The sequence below is a fragment of the Schistosoma mansoni genome (genome assembly GCF_000237925.1).
Source record: "Schistosoma mansoni, WGS project CABG00000000 data, supercontig 0183, strain Puerto Rico, whole genome shotgun sequence".
Taxonomy (NCBI): Eukaryota; Metazoa; Platyhelminthes; class Trematoda; order Strigeidida; family Schistosomatidae; genus Schistosoma; species Schistosoma mansoni.
Genome location: NW_017386067.1, coordinates 115,001 through 128,373, shown reverse-complemented (window position 1 = coordinate 128,373; position 13,373 = coordinate 115,001). Strand labels below are relative to the sequence as shown.

The window sequence follows — 13,373 nt, the reverse complement described above, 5'->3', positions numbered from 1 at the left end:
CACTCACAACATTAGTCGGTGATCTTAACATACGAATGAAGCACTCACAGATTTTTACTCGACTGTATCATAGGAAGTACTTTATATAAATCAAATAAGTCCCACAGTTTTTAATGCAAAAAAAAAAAATCAAAATTATTCTTTTTTTTCAAATAAGATCTGAATTTTCCTCTAATTTATTTTAATTCATGCTTTTTACATATAGACTTTTTGTTTATTTGGCACAAAATGTTCTAAAAAGAGGTTTTTATATATAAAAAAAAAAGATAGATAGATGGATGGTAGAGTTTAATGAAGGTTTTCCGTTTTTACCAACATGGACACAAAGGTGCTCTGTTCAATATATATCGATCGAAGAAAAAATCAATATCTATTAAGAAATACTGTTTGTTCAAATATCTTTTTTTACAAAATAAAATAGTAATATTTATTATCAATACTATTACTGATCAATACTATTGTTCTTCTTATTCTCCTCTTTTACTTCTTCTTCTTCTTCCTCTTTTGCTTTCACATACCAGTTTCTATTGTTTGTTATATTATCCATTAGAACTTGTAAACCTGGATGTAGAAGTTCAGCCATTGTCTCCCATAATGGATAAACTATATAGTCAATGAAACCAATCTGTGATAAATAGTGAGTGAATGAAAAAGAAGCATATAGCCTGTATAGGAATAGAAAATCATTGATTGATAGACATTTGGTTTTAATTGACGAAGCTAGTTAAGGTATGTAAGATATGTATACCTACGTCCTGCCTTCTTCGATGTTTGACTTTAGTTGGTGCAGGAATAAATTAGATAATGAGGTCAGTGACTGTTAAAGTGGACCATATTGGTGTGTGCAGACTTACGTGGTGGATGTTCTCATGATTATAGGAATCAATGGTTGGAGTTATTGTGTAACATCGCTAGGAATCTGTTACAATACTGCTAATAGATTCACTCTTAATATCGTCATAGATCTTCAGTTTTAAAATTGTCTTATAGTTTTTTTTATTCTACGAATCGTACTGTATATACCTGATGTCTTCTAGTACAATGAATACTGTTACTGACTTCTACTACCGGTTTTCCATTTGTTTTGATAATTTCAATTCGATATATTGTTATAGTGTAGAAACTTGAAATGATGTAAATGTTTGCCTAGTTTTTAGTGTTTTATTGCTAAATGGTGTGGCATGTAAGATAGTTATGAAATATATCATATATAAATGATCAAAATTCAGATAATTCAGTTATTATAATGAATAATTATGTTGTATCTCGACTTAACTGGCTGGGCTAGGCTGAAGCTAGACCGATAAGCACTCTAGACTGCTCGTACGCTTTTCGTGTGTCACTGTTCCGAACGATAATTCGCTGCTCTCTGATTGGCGGTCTTATCACGTTATACATTAACTGGGCATCCACTCGACCACAAGCTATAACAGATTATATTTAAAGATGATTGATTCAACATGTTGAGTTGATTCTCATTAGTGCTTATAAGTTATTGTTCACGATTTTTTTTGGAAGATTTCAGTGTATTGTGATTAAAGTTGAATTAGCTAACTACTCCATTTCCCTTTGACATAGACACTTTGAATGTAATAGAATTCTGAATGAATACCTTAAATATGAACTCCAGGAAATCCTTGTTTATATGTAAAGTAAGTGATTCAAATCTAGACTCAATATTACCCACTATAATAAGCAAAGAGACTCATGATTATCATCCACTAGTAAAGAGTTGTTTAAAATCAAACTCATATAATTGATAATGGTGACAATCTAATGCCTTATGGTTAGCAAACCAGAATTTATGGATAGTCTTTGAGAGATACCAAAATGGCTTTAAGCGACTTCAACCACTTACTGATAGGTCTATAAACTAGTGTGAGATTTGACAGAAATAAGCATCAGACCGAATTACTACATCACATCAGTACAACAGGATAAAATTAACGAGATAAATACTAAGGTGGTAGATGCAATAATTGTAGTATTATCAGTGATAATAAAAGAGATTGGTTGAGGTTAAACATTGACATCGTCGAATGCCGGCTCAGTAGTCTATAGTTTAAGAGTTTGCGCACAAGACAGAAGGTCTTATTTTCGGTTTTCGAGTCTGGGGGATGTACACTGTTTAAGAGCCCTGTACTAGAACAAAATGGTCATCCAGTGCTCTCTATTCGGGACTCATCAAGTACATGTGGCTGTATCCCAGTGATAATATTCACATTTGGACTTAAACTCGGTATCTTTTACTTTCGAAATCTAATACATTCACAGTTGAATATAATAATTATTATTAGCTTTATTCAATATTATACTTTTGGTACAATATAGAATTCTCAACACAAAGTACTCCAACAAGTTTCCGTTTCTTACTTCTTCTTCCTTGCTGACGATAAATATTGAGTGATCGCCAGTTAGAAGTCAGCAGCCCAGTCAATCGACATCTGGATAATGTACATTCTTCTCGCTGCATATTGCCAGCAACCACGATATCTCTGATTAGGCCTTCTGTAACCTTTACAGCGAAAGGTTTTACACTTTTCAGAAACACACCTGAATAGGTTGTGCGATTAATAACCATAATGATGTATTAAAACAAACGAAATTAGATAACTTGTTGAAATATCTAGATGATAGGAACAGGTAGCCCAGATGTTTAAACAGGCCGCCGACTTGGAATTATAAGCTCTTACTAATCATAACTTTTACAGTTTAGAAATGAAAAACAAAAAAATTATCTCTAATATATATATCATATACATAATAGTAAATAACTTACTTGTGTACTGTAAATGCATGCAGTTTCTCTATCACACATTGGACTAATTTCAATTCCATATTGTTTCTCTTGATCACCTTGACGAAACATTTCTTCCATAATTCTTGAAACCCATTCTTGATAGATTTTTAATGGCTTTGTTGGATTACTTAAATCAGCTGCATGTATTATACATTCTAATATCTATAGATAATTAGAGAGTAAAACATATACTGAGAAATATGTTGTATGAATATATGAGCTAAGGTTATACAAACTTTATTTTATCGACTTCGAAATACTCCCCTATTTGTGATATAATACACTTGTTATATGTCCAGTTCACCAAAATAACCTTAAAAGTTAGGTTCTCTAATCGATTATTCAAAACAGTGTATCAGCTGTCAGGAAGGCACAAAAGTGCCATATATATTCGGTGTTTCATTAACACAGGAAGTCGACAGCTGTTGTGACCTTGAATTTATTTATTATTTATTTAAACACATAAATATTGGTACAAGGGGGCACCAGATATGTATGCGTCACACAAAAAATTGTCATTTCATTTAATGTTGTGAGGGCTGTGACACCGTCCGAGTGCCCAGACCGAAACAGGTGGTTTTCTTAGGTAGCAACACTCAGAGCATTTGACCTAAAGGTCTGATCCACAAGGTAGTGGAGCAACGTAAGGAGATGCAGTCAGTCCCACGGTAGCCGGTGACCAACGATTGACTCATACGCCATTTGTTCCCTCGGGATACTAGAGCCCATGTGCACCATTGGTTTGGAGTCAGGGTTTTCCAACTCCCCTAGGCGAACTTTCCGTGTCAACCAACCCGGTTAATGTTCCGGACATTCGCTTTTCGTCCTCTCGAATTAGTAAACAACAGCCCCGTCACTGTGAGAAGGCAGTGAGTAGGACTTCCCTGACAGAAGCTAAATACGCGTGGCCATGTGAGAGCATTTGGAGAAGGAGAGCGGACTCTCCCTACTCTCGGCCGTACCAGGGCATTTGGGGGCGACCTTGAATCATTCTCGCAGGGTCCGTAGACCTTACTTGAAACACTTGATCTATTTGATAAGATCTATTTTCTTCACTTCGTTGATTCTCTAAACATTCATCAAAACTTCAAGAACTTTCTGACACTATCTTGAGTTTTACCATATTCATTGGTTCTTGTATTTAGTAAATGGATCATTTACTTTTAGAAAGATGTTCTTTACATGATAATTAAGTATGATGCTTTCTCATTCTGAATTTCAATAACAATATAGTGATCTCTATTCTCTGACTGGACTCATTATTGGTGTTTCCTGACACTTTTAGCTTGTGAAGTAAGAGGAACTACAAAATCACCACACACCAAACATGGTCAACTAGATGTTCTGTCATTTAAAATGGAGATCCCGTCTAAAATGAGAAAATCGATGGCCTGTCGAGTATGTGAAAATACGTCAAGTGGTTTTGATGTATTTATAGTTAATGTCATATTAGAGAAATGACGCATTGTATATTACAATAATAATCTACAGTTGATAAGCTTTAAAATTATTTAAAGTAGTATGAGTATATACTCATATTTGTAGACCATATTCGTCACAGAATGATATTATTTCGAGTACTACTAAAGACCAGGGAGAAGTAGAAAGTTGTTTTTTCCTAGAATAGAACTTCAAATGGAGTTCAACCATGTCTCCAAAAGAGATCCAACCAAGGACCTCTATGCCTCACATGAATGCATAATTAATAGAGCCTCTGAGTTGACATTTAACGATATTCTTACAGCTTCAATCAAATCAAGATGTAAAGTGATAGTCATTAATTTCTATTATGAAACTATAGCTAGAGTTCTGATAATATCATAAGTGAACCGATCGTCATCAATACAGGATGATTGTTTTAAGGTACTGTAAAATGATCGAAGTTGAAATACTATCAACATCTTTCTCGATATTATTGAGAATTCATGAAAATGAACTGAGTTAGAAGAGGGTTTTATGGAGATTTTTAGTAATTTTATATAGTTGAGATCATGAGTCAATTGAAGCTAGACCACCAAGTGATCGTGGATGCGCACTGCTGAGGAGTCCCACAATATGACGGAACGGCCGTCAAGCAGTGCTTCCAGGTTTTCCATGATGGTCTAGCTTCAATTGACTCATGATTTCAACTATACAAATTGAGTTAGTTAAAAGTTGAGTAAATGGCCGAAATCGGGAGTGTCATTCATTCAACCACATACAATTTGATTCAATGTATTTAAATTGTGGACCAACACTGAAATAATTATCTTTCTTTATGTATAGCAATTAAATTTTTCATGAACATACCTGCATACGAGCTGAATAACTATCCAGATTGATTACATTGCCTTGAAATGCCTTTTGTTTTTCAACGCTTGTTTTTAAATCAGCCAATAATGACATATGTTTACTCATATCGGTAGATAATACCTCATAAATGAAAACAAAATTGTAGTAAAGCAATGTGAAAGACTTAAGAAATGAATATTTATAAGTTACTAGTATTCGATCATAGTTGACTTTGAACAATTGCTCAGATATTTGGAACCAACGACTAAGCAATTCTGATGTTAGACGCAAAGTACTACAGTGGTAATTAAGAATTGATTGACAGAGTAATAAGTCCCTATCGACTGAGATGATTAGAACATGTGTTGCATATACCTGTTCACCAATCACCTCAACCAGCAACGATGGGTGGTATAGGAGTAGATCGGAAGAATTCTAGCACAAACCAAAAACATAGCATCTGTCCATGATGACACTGACTATTATTGTTATAATACTATTAAGTAACAGTATCGCTCGAAAACGAAGCAATTTCTCAACAAACAACATGATTAGATGATCCTCTCATTTGATGATTATTAACAAAGAACGATGTTTGAAAAACTAAGTGTAGGTATAGTTTAGGGATGGACCAATTAAGATTGAAGAAATAACCTTTGAGCTTTTGCACGAAGTTCAAAAATGAGTAAATTTTATCTTATATCCATTACATGGTAAAACTGATAGATTTAAAAGTATCAAATGCTCAATTCTTTCTAATATACATTGCATATAACACACAAATCAACCCTAAATATAAAAAAACAACAACTGAGTAATTTAAAAGCCTCTGTGTTTCTGCATGAGTTCAAGAAGATGTATGTTTTTGTAGATATATTAATGAATTTATATTATCGTTGTTCCTTTCAGTATACTGACAATGGATCAGTGTGTCACTGGATAAAAATAAAGAGAATTCAGAAATGAAATTTTTTTCCTTTTCGACGTAATCATCTGCTCAAGCTATACACATTCGTATTTATAGTTGTATGGTAATTATATTAGAAGGGGGTTTTGTGGAGATTTTAGTAATTTTATATAGTTGAAATTATGAGTCCATTGAAGCTAGACCACCATGGAGAACCTGGAAGTACTGGACGGCCGTTTCGTTCTATTGTGGACTCCTCAGCAGTGCGTACCAACGATCCCGCCTCGCGAGATTCGAACCCAGGACCTATCAGTCTCGCACCAGAGCACTTAACCGATAGACCACTGAGTCGGCATCGTGGATTGGTTGAAGTTAGACATTAACATCGTTGACTCATGATTTCAACTATGGTAAAGAAATGTCTATAGAATGGTAGGAAAGATTACATCATAAATTGATTTGAGACTGGCATTATCAAATGAAGTTACACAAATAATCAAGAGGTAATAGAAGAATATATGGCTGGAAATAATTCATACGTGAGAATTATAAAAGATAATTATCCGCTTGACAGAGATGAAGGAAAAAAGAGAAATATCAAGATCATAATAATAACAACTGAAGAATAATGAGAAATTTTCAAAGGATAATGATAATTGATTACCGTTCGGAATTACAGAACAATAATTAAAAAAAAAGGCAAAATCAAAATATACTACGAAAGGGAATTAAAACCAAAGAAAGATAAGAAATTGGACGTATTGCTTTTGTACGCAAAGTTTGGTCTGATGCATTGGCAATCCACCAACTGTACTCGAAAAGTGTTATTTCATTATTGTAAATCATATATCAGTCAGTCAGTCAGCTACAACGTAGGATCAGGCCCATATATGCATCGGTTCAAGTTGCCATACCTCATTAGCACAACAAGATGAACACCGGATTCATAAAAGTAGTTAATTTAATGGTGGTAACATATAAAAGATAGGTTGTATATGAAGATATAGCATATGAAGGAAAAAAGTTATGAAGCAATTTTAATCTCAAGGTTTAAGGGAAGATAAAGAGTGTATACACTTACGCCATTGTGATCGATTGTGAGCCATGTCACCCAGAGTCTCCAACCATTGGTTACGATAGTCATGCTGACCCCAACCAAGTAGTCTGCATCTACCAATATGGTTCAGACTAGAAGTTAGCGACTTCAAGCACTGGTGCCACGTTTTGGTTTCGCCGTTCCAAACTCTCTTACAACCATCCCCAATATTAGTCATCATTGCGCATCGTGGTAATCAATGATTGGGTATACGTAACACATGGCCCAACCATCACAGTCGATGAAGATTCATCACCTCATCAACTGATTTACCATCATTCCCTAATACCCTGTGTCTAACCTCACTATTACTTACCGGGTGATCCCAGCAGATGCGAGCAATATTTCTAAGGCATCTGTGGTCAAATACTAGTATACTACGAGTATCTTCTACTCTTAATGGCCATGTTTTGCAGCCGTAAAGTAAAAAAGAATGAACTGCCGAGCAGTATACTCGTCCCTTAATTGATAGACGGATATCATGCCTTCGCCATAGGTGACGTAAGTTGGCAAAAGCCAAACGAGCTTTTTGAATCCGTGCTGAGATTTCGTCAGACACCAACCCATTAGAGCTGATCAGACTTCCAAGATAAGTGAAGTTGTCGACGCGTTCGACTACTTCGCTCCCTATCCTCAGTTCAGGTGTTGACGCAGACCAGTCCTGGAGTAACAATTTAAATTTAGATGGGGAGAAACACATCCCAAACATCCTTGCATTATTACTCAGTTCTAACAGAAGACTGCATTTTGTCAGCATCGTCACCAAATAGGACTATGTCATCTGCGTATTCTAAGTCGATAAGTGGACCTCCTGGTAGGAGATCCATTCCTGAAAATTCAGTCGACGAGTGTTATTTCCAGCAACAGGTCTATAATGAAGTTAAACAAAAATGGGGATAGTGGACATCCTTGTCGGACACCACTTGAGGTTATAAAATCAGATGACAGTTCATCATAAGCTCTCACTCGACTGGTAGTGTTCGAGTAAAGAGCCTTCACAAGGTTGATGTACTTCTGAGGTACACATTTCAATGACAGACACTGCCACAGAACCTCTCGATCTACAGAGTCAAATGCTGTTTTTAAGTCATGGAAAACTATCATTGGTTTTCAAAGAAATTTAATTTATTAAAATATTAAAAAAAACTAAACATACTACTTACTAAAGCGATAACCATTTTACGAAATAACAGCTTTTGTTGATTTGTAAAATATTTTGTAAAATCACATTCTATCTGTGTATTAATTAATTTAAATGCTACATGTAAATGATGATTTTCCAAAACTGATATATCATTATATAATAGAGCTAATTCATGATCTATAAATTCAATGTACAAAGAGATAGAAAGAGTAAGGTTGTTTGTTTTTTTAAAAAGAAAAAAGAAGATCAAAATGTATTTTCATAGTTGAGATCATGAGTTAATTGAAGCTAGACTACCATGGAAAACCTGGAAGCACTGAAGACAATTGTTGAATGGTTGCTCAAACTTCTTGGATTGGTTGAGGTTACATATTAACACCGTTGGATGCCGGATGGTTCAATGGTCTATCGGTTAAGTGCACTGGCGCGAGACTGGTAGGTCTCGGGTTCGAATCTTGTGAGTGCGGGATCGCGGATGCTCACTGCTGAGGAGTCCCACAATAGGACGAAACGGCCGTCCAGTGCTTTCACGTTTTCCATAGTGGTCTAGCTTCAGTTGACTCATGATTTCAACTATGAAAATAGTGAAATCTCCACAAAACCCATTCTTAAGATTAAAATGGATGAACACATTAATTGTAATGATACAAAACATTAAATATAGTTTATTAGATTCACTTGATGTTATTTAGTTGAATCTTCCCATTGATGTTTAGAACTGCAACTGGTCAGTCTCTCATTGGCATATGTGCCTCGATATAGCTTTAATTCACAGGCATTGTAAGCAGAGATGGATAGTGGCTGGGAGCGGAATCCAGTTTGACACGCGTTTCGTCCCTATTTGGGACCCATCAGCTGGATGTACTTGCATCTCAGACTCGTTGATGTTCACTGTGGGACTCGAACCCAGCAACGTTGTAATTGTTATGTCTCGTGGAGATTTATGAATGGTGACTTCTGAGGACTATTTATAGACAAATATGATATGTATATTTCCTATTGTATAATTGCTAATTAACTTAACTATGCATATTCATTTTCTCCTTATCATGAATTTCATCTTGAACTATAAACTATTATTATACGATTTACCATTCTTGAGTTATCCCTACTCCATTAATTACTCTTCCCCCTATTCACAGCCACATTTGGCTGAATCTTGTACAAATGTTATTTTATATTTTATGGTACGATGTTGTCAGTCTGTTTGGTAATATAAACTCAGTATGTTTGAAATACAATGATTCATATCACAGAAGATGTTACTAGTGTTCTGGACATAACTAGCTGGGCTAGACAGAAAAGCAGGACTGATAAGTGCTCAAGACTGCTCATACGGTGTTTCGTGTACCATAGCTTTGATCGATGATTCACTTTTCTCTGATAGGCGGTCTTATCACTCATATGTATATTAAACAGGGCACGTAATCACGCAATCGATATAACAGTTTATGAGGTTTAATTTAAGTATACTTACTAACTAACTAGGATCAAGAATTATACTTGAAGATGTTAGTATAAATAGCAAACCAATATAGTGACTATCGGTTATAGTTATTAATGATAATTTTTGATGTGAAAAAGCATCGCTCATTATTTATAAGACATTGGGTCACTGAACAAAACACTCATTTGTGAATGTGGACAATAAATAATTGAAAATATTCACTTAGTATTGTTTGTTTGAATCTTCCCATTGATGCTTAGGACTGCAATTGATCAGTCTCTTATAGGTATATGTGCATACTGTGCGTATTGCCTCGATATAGCTTTAATTCACCAGCATTATAGGCAAAGACTCTGTAGCTGAGTGGATAACGCGATGGCGTTTGAAGCGAAAGGTAATGGGTTCGAGTTCCAGAGTGAATATCAACTCTGAGATGCAGGTACATCGAGCTGACGAGTCCCAAATAGGACGAAACGAGCGTCAAACTGGATTCCACTGCTAGCCACCATCCATCTTTGCTTATAATTGAAAATATGTTTAAATAAATATGAGATAGAGAGATTTTTCACTGAGACGTTAGTCAGCGGTAGAATTCAGTTTAGGTATGGGATTGGCTTAGAAAGAGTCTTTAAGATTGGGAGTAAAGTCCATGGTCAATAGTGGAATTTAGGGCTATGAGATAAATAAATATACCAATTCTAATTTCTAACCCCGAACCTCAACCTATACCCAACTTGAGGAAGTTGTGTAATCATGTTAAATCAATATTATATTCTTTGCAATTTTTCCGCGTTTTCTGTTCTTAATTACTCATTCGTATTTGCTGTGTTTTTTGATTGGCTAAGAGGTGTCGTGATCTTATAGTTATTCGCTAATATGATTTCGTTTTACCACTATTAGAAACATTCATAATTAATTACTAAATGTTATGGAGAATAGGATAACGTTAGTAGTTGGAAGCAAACAGCAAGAAGTCATATTTGATCTAAGCTTTCTGTTAACATGACTTACAAACAGTTTTAAGAGAATTGACGCTCTCGGTAAAATCTTAACCCAAAATTAATTAGTGTCACTGAGTGAAGAACACTACCACTGAAAAACTTAAACACTAAACCTTAGTCCAGGACCTGTTGTCGACTGAAGTCACGATATTGATCTGCTCAGACTAATGGCCACTCGATCATTTCACGATAAGCAAACACTTATGATCAATAACTTGCACCCTATGCAAATCTTCTACTATCATAGACTATGTTTCACAAATATAGAGTAATACAGAGGTGACTGATGAGGATTGTATTCGTCCTATTGCTGGGAGACGGACAGATACGACATTAGTTTTTATTAAATAGCTAAGTTTTAAATACATTTTGTTAACTTACTTGTATTTATAAGGTATTGATTTGTTAAACCAGGATGGTCGATATCATGTATAGCACTAGCAAAGAAAATTGCAAATGTTTCAAGATCACTGAAGATATTCTAAGAAAGTGAATAGAAATAAGCCATAGAAAATGTTTGTTAGAAAAAGAGATTGGTTTTACTTTATTCACAGATGACATGTGAAAGCTGCCCTTATCTTCAAAGACTGTAAATAAACCACAAAATGATCTTATAGTTGATTGAGAAATGCTTTTATTACGTAAATTACAGTGGTTCATTATCTGTCTACTGGTTAACTAAACAGAACATTACAAATGTTCTGGACTTTAGTATCAGTCATTACAGAACACATTACGTTTATATGTGTAAGTACTAACTGTTTGTCATGTATATATGTTGCCATCCAGGAAGTTTGATGTGGGCAGATGAGCAAGACGTAGTGATCAGTGTACTATTCATGGATGTCAGTATACATGTTATTACTCCAGTGTCATTTTCACTGTGGACACGTCCACCAGATACCGACTGTTCACACGATCACCTGACTGGTTGCATATCCATTGGCCGACGTTTACCTCACGACCTATCATTGGTGGTCGTGCGTGGTGACATGGCCACGAAGAGAGCCTCGTTTACATACCGCTGGACATGCATTCCGACCTGCATAGTAAAAGCTGCAGGATAACCTGAGAGGTAAATACACGCTTCCTATAAGCTTACCCAAACTGTTATGAGAGAGTGATAAGATTGGGAAGTGACTACAGATTCGTAATTGACAAAACTAAACGAATAGATATACAAAATATTGGTATATTTATTGTTATATATTTATACTTCTGACCCAGACAAGGATAAACAGGCTGAGACTTTGGTACTAGGAATAAAATAGACTTCCTTCAATAGTGTATTACTTTTATAATTTCTCACACATAGTTTGGTCTTGCACATGTGAACACAGACACATAGAACCTCTAGACCCTTCCAACCTATCAGCATGTCACAAGCTAAAAGGTAGATAAGTTTTTGAATGGTAAAGAGACCATAATGGTCAATGTTTATTTCTATTCCATAGTAACTTAACCGAAAGTGATAACTGTCTACTATTGAATATCTTTCACACTGTTCTATCATTGAAAAATATCACCCAACTGTTACCCATATTTCTTGAAATCACTCTTAAATCTCGGTTCAGCAAGATTATTTAAGACTTATTGTTTTGAGGAACAGCTTTACGAAGATAACTTCGCAAATCAGTCTTCAAATTGAGTCTAGAATCAACAACATGAGCTTAAACTATTAGAACAAATAGTTCTCTTGTTAATGAGATAAAAAAGGTACTGAACGATGTTTAAAGTACACAACTTAAAATTAATTGATCTCTGAGTATAGTTCAATGTTATATTTGTTTGGTCCTTTAAAGTTTGTTGAATTCTATGGATCAAGTTGTGTTGTCACAATTATTCTAACTGGCAAAACATCTCGTGGACAATGTTTTAATATTAGGTAGCTTGAGGTTAATGACAGGAAATCTTGAACCAAAGCCTCATGTCAGATGGCATTCATCAGTATTGCGTGACTCTAGTCTTGATAGAATCGATGTTCCGTGTGTGATTTGAACCAGAGTCATTCAAGCTCCCAGCCTGAGAAACTAAAATAAAAATGTTAAAGTGAACTGATAGGTTGTTTCCTCTATAAGTACAGAATTCCGCAATGCAAAACTTCAGTCTCATGGCGAGCTCGTCACTTTTACATCACTCTCTATTTATACAAATTCATACATAGTCAGTTCAGTAAACACGTGAATCAACTATTAAAGTTACATGGACAACCTTAGACCTCTAGTGTCGATAGACAGATTAAGTATGTTTAATCTCATGTACCTTTTAATCACTGACTCACTGTCTGGATGAATTAGTTAAAATCAACTTTCTACATCCTTTTGATAAAACATTTAAGGTTGAGGGGAAACAGATGGAATGGTTTAACAGCTGAAGAACTGTTAAAGAGACTACACAATTATCAAATTTTCGTTAATAAATGTTGAGTTTTTACTGGTAATAACAACAACAACAACCTAAATTACTTGTTTTCTAATTCAAGTTTTCGTATGATCTTTGACGTTCTTTGATTGTTTGTCACCACATCTTACTTACTTACTTACGCCTGTTACCCCTCGTGGAAGAGCGTAGGCCGCTCACCAGCATTCTCCATCCAACTCTGTCCAGGGCAATCCTTTCCAGTTCCTTCCAGTTTTTATTCATTCTTTTCATATCTGCTTCTATTTCCCGACGTAATGTGTTCTTTGGCCTTCCTCTTTTCCGCTCC

General features: G+C 35.2%; 1 protein-coding gene across 1 annotated transcript in view; it reads right to left on the bottom strand.

Annotated features, from left to right (window-relative positions):
• Positions 1–264: 264 nt before the first annotated feature.
• Smp_129270 (camp-specific 3,5-cyclic phosphodiesterase,putative) overlaps positions 265–13,373 on the bottom strand; it is a gene marked incomplete at its 5' end in the record, with an annotated part of 33,653 nt that continues 20,544 nt past the window's right edge. Inside the window, 5 exons of the mRNA XM_018794732.1 lie at positions 265–625; positions 2,780–2,962; positions 5,090–5,212; positions 8,238–8,395; positions 11,048–11,147. Coding sequence (XP_018647025.1) covers positions 443–625; positions 2,780–2,962; positions 5,090–5,212; positions 8,238–8,395; positions 11,048–11,147 — 747 coding nt within the window. The 3' untranslated portion in view covers positions 265–442. The remainder of the gene's footprint in view (positions 626–2,779; positions 2,963–5,089; positions 5,213–8,237; positions 8,396–11,047; positions 11,148–13,373) is intronic.